Source organism: Microcaecilia unicolor, unplaced genomic scaffold (assembly GCF_901765095.1).
Source record: "Microcaecilia unicolor unplaced genomic scaffold, aMicUni1.1, whole genome shotgun sequence".
In the NCBI taxonomy this organism is placed as follows: domain Eukaryota; kingdom Metazoa; phylum Chordata; class Amphibia; order Gymnophiona; family Siphonopidae; genus Microcaecilia; species Microcaecilia unicolor.
Window position 1 is genome coordinate 181,221 of NW_021963050.1, and position 19,786 is coordinate 201,006.

At 42.7% G+C, this 19,786-nt stretch overlaps 1 protein-coding gene across 1 annotated transcript in view; it reads left to right on the forward strand.

Moving 5' to 3' along the window:
- Positions 1-19,786, forward strand: part of LOC115458840 (sodium-driven chloride bicarbonate exchanger-like) — a 241,773-nt gene that overhangs the window by 158,856 nt on the left and 63,131 nt on the right. Inside the window, exon 7 of the mRNA XM_030188666.1 lies at positions 6,148-6,236. Within this exon, the coding sequence (XP_030044526.1) occupies positions 6,148-6,236 (89 nt within the window). The remainder of the gene's footprint in view (positions 1-6,147; positions 6,237-19,786) is intronic.

Genomic DNA, 19,786 nt, shown 5'->3' on the forward strand with positions numbered 1-19,786 from the left:
GGTACCGTCCACAATGACCCCCAAGATTTATTTTCTGGATGACTCCTAATGTAGAACCCGGCATCACATACTTATAGTTAGCATTATTCTTCCCTATGTGGATCAGTTTGCACTTTCCATATTAAATTTTATCTGCCATTAACATGCCCTTTCTTAATCTCACCAGGTCCCCCTGCAGCTTTTCACAATCCGCTTATGGCCTACGTTACCTCACTAACTGATTTCCTATCCAGAACACTTATGAATATTTTTAAAAGCACTGGTCCTTGTACAGACCACTGGCGCACCCTGTTAATTACCTCTCTTCTTTGGGAAATTAACCATTAGTACTCTGTTTCCTATCTTTTATCCAATTGCTAGTCTACATTAGGACATTGTCTCCTGTTATCATGACTTTTTAATTTCCTGATGAGTCCAACAAAAATACAAACTGCATGGATAGTGGCTCCGAAATAATACATCCTGCCCTCACAAAAATAACAGCAGGAGCTCGGCAGCTGGACCGTAATATCTTTTTACCATTAGAAAAATAGAGCTCAGCAGACATAACAAAAATCTACTAGTTCCACTAAAACAGTTTCCCATCCCAACCTGCTTTTACTCCTTACAATTTGTACCCAGAAGCTATCCCTTCCACCAGTGGTCCCTGCCCTACTGCTAGCTCTGTCTCCCATCCTTCTACCAAACACTCCTCTCTTTTTACCCTTCACCACCCTTTTCTAGCTGTCCTCTTTCTCCAAGTTCCTTTCTGTGTTCTCTCCACCCTCTCTTTGCTTTCCACCCTTAAACCTTCCTTCTACTTTATACTGCACTACACTTTCTTCTCCTTAATTTATTCTTGCTGAAAAGCAGCTTTAGTTCTTAATGTGAAGCTTAATTTCTAGGGAAATAGGCCTGAATGTAGTTCCACCACTACTTTTCAGAGTTCAAAGCCAGAGCAACAGAGGTATTCTCTATAGTTGCCAACTGGATCCAGATTCACCTGACAGGATTGATTCGGTCCTAAGTTTACGCCATGTGATGGAGTAAATTCAGTACTGGATCAACTCTGTTGAGTGAATCTTTCATGCAGGAACATGATCTTCATTTGGCAAACCTAGTGTTCTCCAGATCCTCCCTTCCAGGGAGTTTGCAGGGAAAAGGAAGGAAATGGGTGAGTCTGGAATGGAGCAGAGCAGAGAACAGCCACTTTACTCTCTAATCTAGTTCCTTTCCTCCTCTTCTGGATCAGAATCTGCAGGGCAAAGATCAGGCACAAAAAGGGGGGTGAATAGACACACTTTTAAACCTTGGTCTTGATGATTGACACTTCTGCTTACAACCCCCAATGGAAATGGAGCAGAACCACCTGTAGCTGGAAATGTTGGAGATCCTGATCCTTAAGTGGGGAATTTTGCATGATTCCCCCAGTTACAAGAAAGGGCAGTTTTCAAAGGACAAGGAATTTATGACAATCATAAATCTGAGACCAACAGTTATTGAGGCATTGAGACTTGGGGCCTTTAGAACCATTGGGATATCACGGAATGGGCTTGGGATGGAGGTTGGGTTCATAAGGGCAAAAAAGGAGTGGAAAGAAAGAGAGAGAGAGAGAGAGAGAGAGAGAGAGAGAGAGAGAGACCCATTCCCTCTAGCACTTCCTCATCCTCCTTTCCCTCTGATCCTCCATGTCCATGCCTACCAATGCTCTACCCCCAGGAATCGTTAGCTCATCAGTGTTCATGGGATAAGGAGGAGGAAGAGTATGCAGTGTGTTCATGTAGGTGGGTGAAAAATTGTGTGTGGTACCTTTCTTCCCAGCCCCCCTCCCATTCTACAATTCCACTCCTTTAACCATACAATATACAGTGGGGGAAATAAGTATTTGATCCCTTGCTGATTTTGTAAGTTTGCCCACTGACAAAGACATGAGCAGCCCATAATTGAAGGGTAGGTTATTGGTAACAGTGAGAGATAGCACATCACAAATTAAATCCGGAAAATCAAATTGTGGAAAGTATATGAATTTATTTGCATTCTGCAGAGGGAAATAAGTATTTGATCCCCCACCAACCAGTAAGAGATCTGGCCCCTACAGACCAGGTAGATGCTCCAAATCAACTCGTTACCTGCATGACAGACAGCTGTCGGCAATGGTCACCTGTATGAAAGACACCTGTCCACAGACTCAGTGAATCAGTCAGACTCTAACCTCTACAAAATGGCCAAGAGCAAGGAGCTGTCTAAGGATGTCAGGGACAAGATCATACACCTGCACAAGGCTGGAATGGGCTACAAAACCATCAGTAAGACGCTGGGCGAGAAGGAGACAACTGTTGGTGCCATAGTAAGAAAATGGAAGAAGTACAAAATGACTGTCAATCGACAAAGATCTGGGGCTCCACGCAAAATCTCACCTCGTGGGGTATCCTTGATTATGAGGAAGGTTAGAAATCAGCCTACAACTACAAGGGGGGAACTTGTCAATGATCTCAAGGCAGCTGGGACCACTGTCACCACGAAAACCATTGGTAGCACATTACGACATAACGGATTGCAATCCTGCAGTGCCCGCAAGGTCCCCCTGCTCCGGAAGGCACATGTGACGGCCCGTCTGAAGTTTGCCAGTGAACACCTGGATGATGCCGAGAGTGATTGGGAGAAGGTGCTGTGGTCAGATGAGACAAAAATTGAGCTCTTTGGCATGAGCTCAACTCGCCGTGTTTGGAGGAAGAGAAATGCTGCCTATGACCCAAAGAACACCGTCCCCACTGTCAAGCATGGAGGTGGAAATGTTATGTTTTGGGGGTGTTTCTCTGCTAAGGGCACAGGACTACTTCACCGCATCAACGGGAGAATGGATGGGGCCATGTACCGTACAATTCTGAGTGACAACCTCCTTCCCTCCGCCAGGGCCTTAAAAATGGGTCGTGGCTGGGTCTTCCAGCACGACAATGACCCAAAACATACAGCCAAGGCAACAAAGGAGTGGCTCAGGAAGAAGCACATTAGGGTCATGGAGTGGCCTAGCCAGTCACCAGACCTTAATCCCATTGAAAACTTATGGAGGGAGCTGAAGCTGCGAGTTGCCAAGCGACAGCCCAGAACTCTTAATGATTTAGAGATGATCTGCAAAGAGGAGTGGACCAAAATTCCTCCTGACATGTGTGCAAACCTCATCATCAACTACAGAAGACGTCTGACCGCTGTGCTTGCCAACAAGGGTTTTGCCACCAAGTATTAGGTCTTGTTTGCCAGAGGGATTAAATACTTATTTCCCTCTGCAGAATGCAAATAAATTCATATACTTTCCACAATGTGATTTTCCGGATTTAATTTGTGATGTGCTATCTCTCACTGTTACCAATAACCTACCCTTCAATTATGGGCTGCTCATGTCTTTGTCAGTGGGCAAACTTACAAAATCAGCAAGGGATCAAATACTTATTTTCCCCACTGTATATATATATGAAGTTACTATTGAAAACGATAAATTTGAGCAACAGAGGCTCCTGCCCAGTTGAATAGCTTGTGTGGGGCTATCTGCTGATATTCAGGGGCATTTAACCAGATGGTGCCATTGAATATCAACTGTAAGGACTAGATTTTATATATGGTGCCTGAAAAATTGGCGCTGAAAAATCTTCCACCTAGGTGTATTCTATAATCCACACCTAGATTTAGGCGCGGTTTATAGGACATGCCTTGCGGCTGTGCCTGCACCTAACTTTAGGTGCATCCATTTACGCCAAGTAAAAATTGGCATAAATACCAGCACCCAAGTTAGGCGCAGAGCAGGTGTATTCTATAACCCTGCGCGTAAATGTTAAGAATGCCCATGCCACGCCCCCTTTTTGGCAGAGCACATTAGAATTTATATGCACTGTTTTATAGAATATCTTAAGCATGTGCATGTTAATGTTAATTAGTGTCAGTAGTTGCTTGTTAAGTGGCAATTATTGGCACCGATTGGCTTGTTAAGTAATTAAATTGTGTGCAAAACCGGAATACAACTGGATTTGTGCATGCAATTTCGGTCGCGCTGAATAGAATCTGAGGGTAAATGCCTAAGTGGAAGCCAGCGATTCAGTGGACGGTTTGGAGGGCGGAGTCAGCACTTGACTGGTCCTATCTTTGACTAAATATCAGCACTTAACCAGTTAAATGTTGCCAGGCTGCACATACCCACGCATCGAATATCCATAAATCACTGGTGGTGAAAAATAGTTGACTGCTGCAGACTGAATATCTATCTATCTATCTATCTATCTATCTATCTATCTATCTATCTATATTTATTTTATTTATTATGATTTATTTACCACCTTTTTGAAAGAATTCACTCAAGTCAGTGTACAGTAAGAATAAATCAAACATAGGCAATAGACAATTACAGCAGTAAAAATATTTAAATAACAATACGAAGTATGGCATAATATACTACTTACAATCTCAAAACAATACATAATAGAAACTTTTAATAGACAGCATAGGGCGGTGTTTCCCCAAGTTGGTCCTGGAGTTGCCCTTGCCAGTCAGGTTTTCAGGATATCCACAATGAATATGCATTAAAGAGATTTGCATATAATGGAGGCAGTGAATGCAAATCAAGTTCATGCATATTTAGGGTTACCATATTTTGTCCTCTGAAAAAAAGGACACATGTCACGCCCCCTGCCCTGCCCACACCACATCCCTTTCGGATCCTCGCCCCATCCTTTCTCACTCTCACCCCGCCCCCTGTCACATATTCCCCTCCCCCTGAGTCACATATTCCCCTCCCCTCCCCGGGTCACATATTCCCCTCCCCTGCCCCCCCGTCACCTCCCCTCCTGTCACCTCCCCTCCCCCTTGTCACATATTCCCCTCCCCTCCCCTTTCTTACTATCTACTGCCCTGGTGGTCTAGTGACCTCTTCAGGGCAGAAAAGAGCCCCCTTTTTCCTGCCCGGAGCGCTGCCTTGCCCTGCATCCTTCTCGGTCTCGGCTTGGGATTCAAAATGGCCACCGAGAGTTGACGTCTCTCGAGGTCGCTTCAACTCTCGGTGGCCATTTTGAATCCCGAGCCAAGACTGAGAAGGATGCAGGGCAAGGACAGGCAGCGCTTCGGGCAGGAAAGAGGGGGCTCTTTCCTGCCCCAAAGAGGTCAGTAGACCACCAGGGCAGATAGTAAGTAAGGGGAGGGGAGACCCATGGCGCCGCTCGCCTGCCCACCTGCCCATTTGTCCAGAAATCCGGACAAACAGGCGGGCGGGCAAAACCTGCCGGACGCCCCGGACATGTTCTCAAAAAGAAGACATGTCCGGGGAAATCCGTACATATGGTAACCCTATGCATATTCATTGTGGAAATCCTAAAAACCTGACTAGCAATGGTATGCCAGGACTGGACTTGGGAAACACTGGTGTAGGGTATAAGAAACATTGAAAAAATAGATAGGCAAGAGAGTAAGAGGAAGTAGAAAATAAGGTGATTAATTTAAAGAAAGTTGCACATGAGGTCAGAGAGATGATTAATTGTTATCTCAGCTAGAGTAGGAGTGGATAAACATGTCCTGCTGCAGTATGTGCAGCCTGTGTCACTCCTTGTGTGTGAGAGAGAGACTAAGAAGTTAGTTACTTCTTCTATTAAAGGCCTGGTTGAAGAGCCAAGCTTTCACCTGCTTCCTGAAGTAGAGATAGTCTTGTGTTAATCGGAGCCTTTCAGGGAGTGCATTCCAGAGTGTGGGGGCTACTCCGGAGAAGGATTGCTTGTGGTTATCACATCCTGTAATGTCTTTTGGAGAGGATGTGGTTAGGGAGATACCCCTTGGGAGGACCTTAGTGTCCTTGGAGGTGTGTAGAGGGTCAGAGGGTCATCCTGTTCTTCAAGTATGTGTATATGTGTGTATATATATATATATATATATATATATATATATATATATATATATATATATATATATATATATATATATATATATATATATCGTGTGTGTGTGAAATCAAATGGGTTGAACTTAGCACTGCATTAATATTGCTGATAGTTGTCTGTTGTAGTAGTGGCATACCTTTTGAAGCTGAGAAGATTTCTTTTTGCTTGTGATGCATGCTGTGAAGTGGTTTGCCATAAATTTCCTGGTTATTATCTCGTGAATTAATGATGTTCTAAAATAAAATCTTTTTAGCAGGTCAGATTGCTTCTCCTCAGTCTGCTCCAGCCTGCATTGACACTAAGAATGATGTCAGTAGAGAAAACAGCAGTGTTGACGTTGGCAAGGTAAGCCTAAAAGCGATGTTTTCTGATTGGTTGCTAGGAATTGATTTCAGTAATTTATGTGACCTACAAACTAAAAAACAACACAACAACAACAAAATAAACATGTTATCTCTTCGTGAAGAGTTTCATCCTGATATTCAAAATCACTTATCTGCATAGCAGCAGCCTCTGCCTGAATACATACCCTATCCCTGAATTTTCAGTGGCACTACCTGGATAGTGCAGAGGAGGAATGAGGGTGGAGAATATTTGTTCCACCTGGCTCTGTGGATAGTTGATGACATTCACCTGCCATCCGGATAGTTATGTAGCTAAAGTTAAGACAGCACTTCCTGTCCCGCATTCCTTGCTTCTCAGCCTTTCACAAAGAGTTAAAAACTTGGCTATTTGAGAAAAGCTTTGGGTTAAGTGCCTGCTGATGTTTTCATTAGCTATATAAGGTCTGTGGGTTTTTACTCAGTTATAAGTTTATATTTGTGGTTTGATATGAATTTTGTTAGGACTTGCCATTGTATGAATATTAATATTGATATTGTTTCAGTATTATGTTGACTTTATTTTTATTGTTCACTGACTCAATGGATTCTGAGTGACGTTATAACAAATGTTTAAAATAAATAATAGTATTCTAACTTTTTTGCTTGTATTATATAATTAATAAATCAAATCAAATGACAGGGGCTGTTCAGTTTAAATCATTGTTGTCCAGGTTGTCACTAGCAAGCACTGTTCACTGTTGAATATGTAGATTTAACCCTGCTAGTTCTGCAGATAGCAGCACTGAATATATGTAGAGTATTTAAACTCTGTAGCCAAGATTTAAAACAAAAAAACTCTATCCATGGCATTTGAATATTCACTTGTGCTTTTATGTTTCACCACTTTTTGTTTCCTGATTGAACCCTGCCACTTTTACTGAGTAAAATTATGCATAAATTTGCCAGAACATTGGGGGAAAGAAAATCATCCATCCTTGTTTTTGTATGGATAAACAATTATTTACACATGTAACAATGTTTCAATATTACCTCCACAGTTGTACATTGTCTGCCTCACCAGTTACTGTAGTCGCAACAGTTGCATAGCCAGATGGCTGATTTTTTTTTTTGGGGGGGGGGGGGGGGGAGCTGAGCCCAAAGTGGCTACGAGGCACACAATGAAGCTACAAAGTAGAAAATTTAAAACAAATTGGAGGAAATATTTCTTCACTCAATGTGTAATTAAACTCTGGAATTCGTTGCCAGAGAATGTGATAAAAGCAGTTAGCTTAGCGGGGTTTTAAAAAAGGTTTGGCTAGCTTCTTAAAAGAAAAGGTCCCTAAGCTATTATTAAGATGGACTTAGGGAAAATCCACTGCTTATTTCTAGGATAAGCAGCATAAAATGTATTGTACTGTTTTGGGATCTTGCCGGGTACTTGTAACCTGGATTGGCCACTGTTGGAAATAGGATGCTGTGCTTGATGGAACTTCAGTCTTTCCCAGTATGGCAACACTTATGTTCTTATGTTTTTCCCTGCCGTTTGTTCTCCCTCCAGCACCTCATCCCCCCACCCCTTATCTGAATGCAAAATAAAAAACCTGAGCTGGCGGTGATCTCAAGACCACCTTCTCTGATCCAGCAGTCAGAACTTTCTAAGCTCTGCAGCTGGTGGTAGTGGCCCTGACCTGCTGCACCCCCCCCCTCATGCATGCTTGGTTTTTACGCATGTGTGAAAATTGAGCATATGGGGGGCAGGGGGGCACCAGCTTAGGAACACTGCCGCTGGCTGCAGAGCTCAGGGAAATCCCATTACTGGGCCAAAAGAGGAGGATGAGGTCTTCAGCTGGAGATGGCTAATTTTTTTTTTGGGGGGGGGGGCAGTGGCTATACCACTGATTCATAGATAAACAGGCACTGGTAAATCAAGAACTGGTGTTCTTCCATTTTGTGCTAAAAAAACATGATGTTCATTTTTTTTCTGAAACAATCAGTTACAAAATAGTGGGCTTGGAGTTTGAAATTAGAATGGACATGGCCCGTCCTAGTTAACCTGAAGCTGTCTAAGAACCTGAGTATCAATAGGACATTGCATATTAACATAAATAAATAAATAATAAGACTTTTGATAGTGGAGGAATATTTACATGTATGTTCTGTTATGAAAACTACATATTGGTTCAATTACAAGTCAATATTTAAACCCATTTATCTGGATAACAGCACCTGCTATCTGGATAAGTGCTGGTGACCAGGATATTCAGAGACAGTAAATCCCTCATTGTATAACAAGTCATCTAAAATTAGACTCCAGTTGCACATATACGTTATAGCACTTACACATTTGACTGTTACAGATGTGTGTATGTGCTAGCTATATGCTTAGTGGTGTTCTATAACCTACGTGCACAACCGCCTTAGTGTGTAAATTCAAGGGGGTGTTTGCAGGTGGAGGTGCATGGACTGGGTATGGGTGTGTCCAACATTTACACACATAACTTACAGAGTACTGTAAGTTACACACTATTTTGTTGCATTTGACGCACGCATTTACACCTGTTATTGACGTCATTCACCTAAATGTAGACACGTAGATACCAACTTACGCTAATAGTCTATAAAACATTTGTGAACGTAATAAAAAAAGTAATCAAGAATAATGACTATTTATGTTTTTTGTTAACTTTATTTTATGAGGATAATAGTATTTGTGTGAATGATATTGAGGGGCATTTTCGAAAGGTCGTCCAAGTATGAATTAGGGTGTCCTTGCGAAGTCGGCCAAAATGAGGCAGGTATAATCGAAAAATAGTATGGACGTCCTTAGACATTCCATTATCGCGGTGCAAAACGCCCAAATCAGGGACGCCCAAAGTATAGTAAAAAGGACGTCCATCTTCCAGAACCATGGAAGGATGTCCCTAAAACATTCACTGTACTTGCCAATTTGTCATATCAACTTTGGATTTCTCTAATGTACCTGCTTGTTCCACAAGTACAGTGCATGTAGTTGCTGACATCCAGGTATGGGAAATATAATGTCCATGCACATCATGGACGTCCATGTGCCAACCCATCATATATAGGGCAGGACGTCCACGTGCTGACTCGTCCATATATGGGATGGTCGTCCATATATGGAACTGTGCACATAAGGATGTCCATCACGCATGGGTTTCCATATAAGGCGATTCACGCTTTCCAACGGTTATTCCCTGACAAACATGTCTTTACGAAGAGAGCCCAATTTCAGCGACGCTGAAAGCTTGTACCTGGTGTACAATTGCCTCAAGCACCGGCGAATTCTTTTTCTGTACCACCACCACCTGCCCCCCAGGACTGTCTCCATTCAAGCCTGGTGTCAAATAAGGGACAGGTTGGAAAGGTAAGTGTTTGCTTCCCCCCCCCCCCTCCTAGGCTATCAGGTCCCCCCTCCTGTAGCTACACATGTAAGAGCTCCCTCAGCAATGTAAGTACTACTGTAGTCTGCATTCAAGGGTAATCAGTGATATGTGCACAAACACATTCATTAATAGAATCTATGTACTAGAAAGGAAAAGCATTCCCACATCCCTACAATACTGCACACAAACGGTACTCTCTGTCCTCATGTCCACCTCAATGACATCACCTGTACCAGTGTAATGTCCCTCCCCCCAATCAGTGTTGTATGTCTCTCCTATTTGATTTCCAAATGAATTTGTGTGCTGAAGGCAAGAAGGGCCATCCCATGACTCCTGGTGTACAAACTTATATCTTGCAGAAGATTTGGCATTCGGAGGGACCTCGAGTCCCTCCGGTAGAGGTTCCGCAGAATAAAGCGGGAGAGCCCTGACATGATCAGGGCAGTGAGACGACGCCTCAGGGCTCAACGTAAGTATTATAAACAGGGCACCTGTACTCATTTGTAAATGTATTTATTTAATAATGCAAATGTCCTGTACAATATCAGTTTCCATGTGGCTAATAGGCAACTAGTAAGTCATAACACCTCTGTCCCAGATCAAGGCCTGAGGTTGCAGCTATCCTCCCATGAGTGTGGCTGCAACTTCTAACTAACCTCCTCTGAGATGAATGAGATGACATGCCTCACTTCTAAGTTCCCCTTTCTGGGGTGGATACTGTTTCATGGTATTCCTGTCTGAGGTCCTACTCTTAGCGGATGTCATAGCATGATATTAAAGTCATGTAAAGAAATAGTGCTTCCCCCCCAAACCCCCCCCCCCCAAAAAACAAAAACTGGTCATCCAACCATAGTCACAACTCACAATGCAAACATGCTGCTGAGGAATGAGTGTGCCCTGCCAAAACAGCCTGTGTATTCTGTGTCAAACCAGCTTCCAGGGTTCCCTGTCATGTCATCTCATGCATCTCACACCCTGGGCGTATAGCCCAGGGCTCACCACTGACCACACCTTTCCCCATCCCTCACTTCATGCCAGCCAGCTCCTGTACTATGTAAGCCATGTTGAATGTGCTGATCTCAAGGACAATCCTTTAACATACACAGGGCAGCAGCAGCAGGAGGAGGAGGTGGCGGCCGCAGCACCAGAGGCAGAGGAGGAGCAGGTGGAGGCTGTGCAGCAGCAGGAGGAGGAGGAGGTTGGGAAAGGTGGGGAATGGGAGGTGGTGTCTGACCAATGGGCTGATATGCCTCCTCTGGAGGGGGAGGAGGAGGAAGAAGAGGAGGAGGAGGAGCAGCACCCACCAGCCCCAGCAACACCACCAGCAGCCCCAATGGACAACAGTGCCACAGTACTGCAACTCTAGCAGCAACTGGTTGCTGCAGTAAACCAGTTGCTGCTGGAGGTGGCAGCACTGCGGCGCTCTGTAGAGCTGCATCAAGATACGCACAGCCGTCTTCTGCTGTTGTTGATAGAAGGGTCATGAAGGGAGAACACAGGCCACATTGAACTGTATATAGTTTTTGTTAATATATAATACAAGTTTACAATTTTTTTCAACTACCAGGGTGTGTGTCTGTACTTTGTGCAATACATATGTGGTATTATCAAATACTGGGGTTGATGTGAGAGGAGGCAGCAATTTGGGTGGCATGACAGGTCAACTGTGACAAAGAAACTTTGGTACATATACAGTGGGGGAAATAAGTATTTGATCCCTTGCTGATTTTGTAAGTTTGCCCACTGACAAAGACATGAGCAGCCCATAATTGAAGGGTAGGTTATTGGTAACAGTGAGAGATAGCACATCACAAATTAAATCCGGAAAATCACATTGTGGAAAGTATATGAATTTATTTGCATTCTGCAGAGGGAAATAAGTATTTGATCCCCCACCAACCAGTAAGAGATCTGGCCCCTACAGACCAGGTAGATGCTCCAAATCAACTCGTTACCTGCATGACAGACAGCTGTCGGCAATGGTCACCTGTATGAAAGACACCTGTCCACAGACTCAGTGAATCAGTCAGACTCTAACCTCTACAAAATGGCCAAGAGCAAGGAGCTGTCTAAGGATGTCAGGGACAAGATCATACACCTGCACAAGGCTGGAATGGGCTACAAAACCATCAGTAAGACGCTGGGCGAGAAGGAGACAACTGTTGGTGCCATAGTAAGAAAATGGAAGAAGTACAAAATGACTGTCAATCGACAAAGATCTGGGGCTCCACGCAAAATCTCACCTCGTGGGGTATCCTTGATCATGAGGAAGGTTAGAAATCAGCCTACAACTACAAGGGGGGAACTTGTCAATGATCTCAAGGCAGCTGGGACCACTGTCACCACGAAAACCATTGATAACACATTACGACATAACGGATTGCAATCCTGCAGTGCCCGCAAGGTCCCCCTGCTCCGGAAGGCACATGTGACGGCCCGTCTGAAGTTTGCCAGTGAACACCTGGATGATGCCGAGAGTGATTGGGAGAAGGTGCTGTGGTCAGATGAGACAAAAATTGAGCTCTTTGGCATGAACTCAACTCGCCGTGTTTGGAGGAAGAGAAATGCTGCCTATGACCCAAAGAACACCGTCCCCACTGTCAAGCATGGAGGTGGAAATGTTATGTTTTGGGGGTGTTTCTCTGCTAAGGGCACAGGACTACTTCACCGCATCAATGGGAGAATGGATGGGGCCATGTACCGTACAATTCTGAGTGACAACCTCCTTCCCTCCGCCAGGGCCTTAAAAATGGGTCGTGGCTGGGTCTTCCAGCACGACAATGACCCAAAACATACAGCCAAGGCAACAAAGGAGTGGCTCAGGAAGAAGCACATTAGGGTCATGGAGTGGCCTAGCCAGTCACCAGACCTTAATCCCATTGAAAACTTATGGAGGGAGCTGAAGCTGCGAGTTGCCAAGCGACAGCCCAGAACTCTTAATGATTTAGAGATGATCTGCAAAGAGGAGTGGACCAAAATTCCTCCTGACATGTGTGCAAACCTCATCATCAACTACAGAAGACGTCTGACCGCTGTGCTTGCCAACAAGGGTTTTGCCACCAAGTATTAGGTCTTGTTTGCCAGAGGGATTAAATACTTATTTCCCTCTGCAGAATGCAAATAAATTCATATACTTTCCACAATGTGATTTTCCGGATTTAATTTGTGATGTGCTATCTCTCACTGTTACCAATAACCTACCCTTCAATTATGGGCTGCTCATGTCTTTGTCAGTGGGCAAACTTACAAAATCAGCAAGGGATCAAATACTTATTTCCACCACTGTATGTCATAAGTCTGGCCATATAGAAGGCCACCTGTTTCTTCCAAACTGCATGGCTGTATGGTAAGGAGGGGGGCTGGGGGGCATTTCTGTTCCAGCCTCTCCCCCCCCCCCCCTTACCATAGAGCCCAACAGCACTGAGTTGTGTAAATAATAGGTATGTTGTCTAGCACTAGTGATCTGCCAAGTATAAACTTGCAGATAATCATAGGTAGCACATAGACTGTGTTTCCTCTCTGATCAGCAGACACCCTTACCCACAACCAAACCACATTGGTGAGGGCCAGGAAGGAGCTACAAACAGCTGGGTCATCTTTGTCACATTGAATGTATCAGCAATGGTATATAGTGCTGAGGAGAAAAGGGAAAACAACAGTAAAATCATTAGATGGATGTTTACTTCATCACAATTGCAATTTAATAATATATCAGGTACAGAAGGGCACAGGCTAGGGGAATTACAGTATATAGGCAGCAGGCTGTAGCCACCTGCAGGTAATTTAGAAGAGGAACTGTAGCCAGAACCCCTCTCCCTCACCATGACTTAAGGGCTCAAGGCTGTGGTAGGCACGCACCTGTGGCCACCTTGAAAATAGTTTGCAGCATAGAATTTAGAAATGTTGTTGTTCCATAACTATGGAGGATTGCAGGACTGTGTTGAATAATGTGGAAAAGACATTCAGTGCATATATGCTTCCCCCCTCTCCACCCCCAGCAACCTTGAGAACGGGTGGGCACTTCATAAAAGGGGACTGGGATTCACCACATAAAGAAGGATGGAACCTAGCAGGGAGACACATGGGGTGCAAAGCGGGAGAAAATCTACCAGCTGTGGATACCCGTGAACCTGGTGAAAATAGAGGTAATATTTGAATGCAGAGAACATACAGAGAATGGGGAACGAGAGAATGGGGGGCAGTGAGGGAGCACATCACACACAGCAAGGAGCTCCTGGAGGGTAGAGAATGGAGAGTTGGTCACATGTAGAAAATGCAGAGCATATGCTAAGCTACCAGCTAACACCCAGTCTGAAAGAAAGCCCACACACCAGTTTTCTTTCAAGAATTGACCAAAAAGAAAAGCCCCCCCCCCAAAAAAAAATGAAACTAAAAAATCAAACAGGTATACAAAAGCATACAGTGGCAAAAACAAGGTTTACTATAACTGAAGCTAAAACGCTTTGAAATACCACCCCATAATCTAAAGAAAATCCTCTAAAGTGCAAGCACAGAGAAAGCCGTTTTAAAGAGGTGCCAATAAAGGGAATGCAAACTTCCAAATGGGAAGAGCAGCTGGGGATGTTTATCATTATCACCCATAATCGAAATGAGGACGCCCAAAACACAAAGCAGCTGGGGACGTCCATAGTTCCCTACCTAGAATCGAAATAAGGACGCCCAAATCGCCAGAGCAGCTGGAGACATTTAAGGATTTTGTCGATAATCGAAACTAGGACACCCATCTCAGGGACGCCCATCGCGTTCTTACATGGGTGTCCCTGGAAGAGTATTTAAGCGCCCTTCTCTGTATTTTCGATTCTTTGCATTGCATTAGCACCAAAGCAACCACCCACCCCCGCAAGGGTAATTTCAGCGACCCAGAAATTGAACTACTGGTTCAGGAAATCCAGAGGAGGCACACGCATCTCTTTGCTCCCATGGGCCAGAGGCTGGCTGCTACAACAAACCAGACAGAATGGGAGGCAGTAAGGGACTGGCTCAATGCGGTGTTCCACTGTGGCAGGGATGTGGAAGACTGCAAACGGAAGGTAACAGGTACTCAACAAACTCTCAGCTTTCTCTCCCAACAATGCTTTCACCATTCTCCAACTGCACAAAATCGCTAATGGGCCTAAAGACGACTTCCCCCTTACCCTGGTCACTTTTATTTCAGGTCTACCTAAGGACACCCATGTTCCGACCCATGCAAAACCATTTCACTAGCTGTTATACGCTGGGGCCGCCCATCTTGTAACGCCGCCCATAACACGCCCCTAACATGCCCCCTGTGGGGATGACCATAGATGAACGTCCTCACGCTGAGGACGCCCTTAAGGCCCTGTTTCGATTATTGGATTTGGGCGACCTTCTTTCATGGGGATGCCCTTGTGCCTTTTGTGCCGCTTTTTTGGACACCCTTCTGTTTCGAAAATGAGCTTGATAGTGTTTTGATTTATTAGTGTGTATTATTTAGGATAAGTAGGGATATGGCTGTTGCATTTGATATCATCTTTTGCATATATTTTATTCTTGATTATATATTTTTTTGCTCTAATCCTAGGAGTTCCCAATTATAAGTGTAAGATAATTGTGCTTCATGAATTTGAGATTTTGATGGTAAACCGCTATGTATTTTTATATTTAATTTTTAAAATTTTATGACTTATGTTACCATTTTTATATATTTGTAAATGTAATATTTTGTTGTGTTATACATGTTTTTAGACCCCTGATGCAGGCTTTAGCTGCAACTTGGCCAAGTTGTATCTTTCTTCAATAAAATCAAGTCTTTTCTTAACAAGTTTGGACACATGGTTCTTCTAGTGGCTCCTTACTCCTTTTACTTCTACTGATGCTGCTATTATCTAAATATAGGTGCCAATAACATGCCTAGTTTATAGAATAGTAGTGCTATATGATTGGTGCCAATAATTAGCACTTATGCATGTAAATGCTAGGCGCTATTCTTAAACAGTGTGCCTAAACTGCGTAGCATCTATTTGTAAGGGGGAGTACATGTGGGCAGATCATGGGCTATGCGTCATAGGATATGATTCGTTGTGTGCATTGCATGGCACATTTAGGCACACCCACTTATGCCAGTCATTCACCTGCTGTAAGTTGGTGCACCTAACTTTTGCCACCCCAATGTGGATTTGCACTAATATTCTATAAGGGCTTAGGCATACTCTTTGTGGTGCCTGAAATGAGGCACCAATGAGGCAAAATGTGGGCAGAGCTAAGCCAGTCCTGGAACATATCCTGATAGTGGCATATTCATTTTCTGGATAACAGGACAGTTAGAAGGCTATCCTAACATCTAGATAAATTATATGGATAGCAGTCTGAAGAGTGCCACTAGTCAGATAAGTTCTGATACAGACCACCTTATCTGGATATTCAGCACTGGCCATTACTGGATAGTGGTGCCTAATATCTAGATTTTTTTGACCACCACAGCTGGGGTTTAAAAATAACACTGACCACAACAGTTGAATATTTAACAGTTAAGTTTTGTGTTAGGGGCTCATTTTCAAATCCATCATAAGGTGGCAGAAGGAAGTTTTTCACTCAAGTGAGTCCAAGCTACAATTTAAATATTCAGATTTTAGATGTTTTGTTACACAGTTTATCCAAATTTAAAGGGGGTGTGTTGGAAGCATTTTTGGGTGGCACATGGGCGGCACCAAAAGATAGATGTTTTTATGCAATATGGAAACAAAATGAAAACAACTAGGGCCAAAGTTAAGACTTTTTGGCTAGACTTGTTTCTAACACAACTAAGTGACCAAAAGGTGCCCTAAATGATCAAATAACCACTGGAGGGATTATATAGTAACATAGTAGATGACAGCAGAAAAAGACCTGCACGGTCCATCCAGTCTGCCCAACAAGATAAACTCACATGTGCTACTTTTTGTGTATACCTTACCTTGATTTGTACCTGTCCTTTTCAGGGCACAGACCGTATAAGTCTGCCCAGCACTATCCCCGCCTCCCAACCACCAGCCCCGCCTCCCACCACCAGTTCTGGCACAGACCATATAAGTCTGCCCAGCACTATCCCCGCCTCCAAACCACCAGTCCCGCCTCCCACCACCGTCTCTGGCACAGACCGTATAAGTCTGCCCAGCACCATCTCCGTCTCCCGCCACCGGCTTTGCCACCCAATCTCGTCTAAGCTCTTTAGGATCCAGGCATAATACCTCCTTACTCCCTCAGTGGTCACTGATCCCCTCTGTCCCCCTAAGATGTGACAGTGCCAGTATATACCAGACTCTGTGACAGCTTCAGATTTGATGGCCAGTCCTATTAGAGCAGCAAGCAGGTTCCAAGAGTAGCCTAGTGGCCAGTGCAGTAGACGGTAGAAGGGGACCCAGTTCCATATCCCACTCTAACTGGTACACTTGTGTTAGAATGTGTGAGCCCTCCAAAAATAACACTAAATACCTACTGTACCCACATATAGATGACACCTGTAAGCTTGAGACCTATTGTAGCGCTGTACAGTGAGATACAGTATTTTTCAACTCCTGGAGGGCTCACCATATACTGTAAGAGGTTTATGGTGAGATGTGTACCTGAAACCTTTTATGTGAAGTCCACTGCAATGCCCAATAGACTGCCCCACTGCTCCGCTGAGATGTCTATGTGGCCAGACTACTAAGAATGATGGCCTCTAGACATCTCAATGGCTGGTTTTTGGGTGCTTTTCTCTTGGATGATGGATGTTTAATTTTCCAAAATATTCTAAAAGGAAAAATACACTGAGCACAAAATATCTACGAAAAAGGCAATTTTTGAACCAAAAAGGTAGATGTTTTCCAGGTTCGAAAATGGCTACGTTCACCATTCAATTTTTGGACGTTTCTAGCAAAACGTCCAAAATCGGACTTGACCTTCAACTTTTATTCTGCTTATCTCCTTTTTTTGTCAGTCTTTCTTTCCTATTTATTTTTTCTGCATGTCTTTTTGCTGAAAGGTCCAAAATCAAAGCCTTGACTTGTTCTCCATTTACATAAATCCTGTCTGGAATTTCTTAATGCAGTGTAGCAGAATATAACATGAATTCTCTAGAAAGGCTTTCCATAAGCAGACAAAAGATCTAGTAATGGCTTATCAAAGACATGCTAGTAATGGAAGAATTTATTGCTTGCTTTCATGAAAGCATTTTGATCATGGAAACCATGTAGTCTCTCATGCTGCTGCCAAGTTCCAAATGCTGAAAAAATTAAGCTCAGATTTTGTAACCTGAAGTTTTCCTTATAGATATGTCTTTTTTAATCATTTTTATTGAGTTTTCAAGAAATTTTAAACCAATATAACATACAACAACAAAACCAAATGCATTACATATAGATAAATGTGACAATTTAAGTATGAATAAAAATCTAATCTCTAGGAGATGCTGATGTTTTGATATAATGATCAAAAGGAGCCCAATGCTTCTTAAAAGTAGGCAATTGATAAAATTTAAAAGCTGCAGATTCTTTATAGTTTCTAATAGTACAAAGATGATTCCACCATTCATAAAAGTTCAAATGCAAATTATTTTCCAATGAAATATTATAAGATGAGTGGCTAGAGCCATCATTATTGATCCTCAAGTGTAAGTTTAGGGGTTGAAGAACGAAGTATTATCACATCATATGTCAAACCAACAGGCGAGGAGAAGGGAAGTATTGAACATATTCTTTTCCATATTAATTTCCAGTAGATGGACACATGGGAACATTCAAAGAGTAGATGCTTCAGGTGACCAACAGGAGCAGAACAAGACCAACATTTTGTAGGAGATGTTGATCTGGTTAGTTTAGACACTTTGAAAGGATTCCAATAAGCTCTATGAAGAACAAAAAATGATGATTGTGTTATACCAGCAGAGAAAGTGGGTCTATTGGATTTAGACCAAAAGGTTAGCCAATCAATTTCATCATGACAGAACAATTCCAACTCTCATCTATGTTGGCACTCAAGACAGGGGTTTGTGAAAGAGTCATGTATACATTTGTATATTCTCAACGCTTTCCTATTACCCATTAGCATAGTACGACAAAAGGTAGTAAGATTAGCAGCATCTGACTGACCACCCATGGTTTGCAACAAATTTTGATAGACATTAAAGAGGGAAAGCCAAGAATCAGCATCAAGTGTAGTTAAATTACATTGTAGACAAGTAGATTCAGCAGAAGTCACATCATTACATACAGTAATTTGAGATAATTACCATTTTCTGTTTTCCTGGCACAGTGGCCAGTTTAAAGTAGAATTACTTAATTTAATGGATGAATTAAACCAAATACTAATATCATAAAAAGGAACATACATTTTAAATATTTTTCTCATAGTGGTGATGAGCTTCGCAGTAGCTTTAATTAAATGCATACCAGTGGGATATGGAAATGCATCCATCGAAGGAAGAAGATGAAGAGGAAAAGGGGAACTTAAATGCTTCTCAAAGTCAAGCCATCTAGGGAGATTATGATGATTATCCTCATGAAACCAATATATAGCCTGTGACAATCTGAATGCCAGATGATAAGATTTAAAATCTGGGACGTTGATACCACCATTAGACTTATACAATTTAAGTTTTTGAAGAGCAATTTTAGGGGGTTTATGCCGCCATAAAAATCTAGAAATGTTACTTTCTATTTTCTTATATAGCAAAGAAGGAAATGGAAAAGGTACCATGCTGAAGACATAATTTAATTTTGGGGTAAGAATCAATTTTATTGCCTCAGCCCTACCCCACCATGAAAGATATACTGGATTCCATCTATCTAGAGTAGAGTCTACTATAGATAGTAGAGCTTCAGAAGTTAATTGTAAAGAGTGATCTACAGTTTTACCATACCAAATTCCCAGATATTTTATCCTATTAGTCTCCCATTTAAAAGGAAAGGAAGAAATATGATGCTTCTGAACAGAAGGAGATAAGGACAAAATTGCTGATTTATTCCAGTTTATCTTATAACCAGACAGTAAAGAAAAGGATTCTATAGAAATGAGAAGAGTAGGTAGGGATTTTAATGTTGTATACAGAAGGATATCATCAGCATATAATGATAGTTTAAATTCATCAATACCAATACGTGCACCCAAAATTTCAGAATTATGCCTAATTGCCATTGCCAAAGTTTCTAAAGCAATGTTAAAAAGAAGT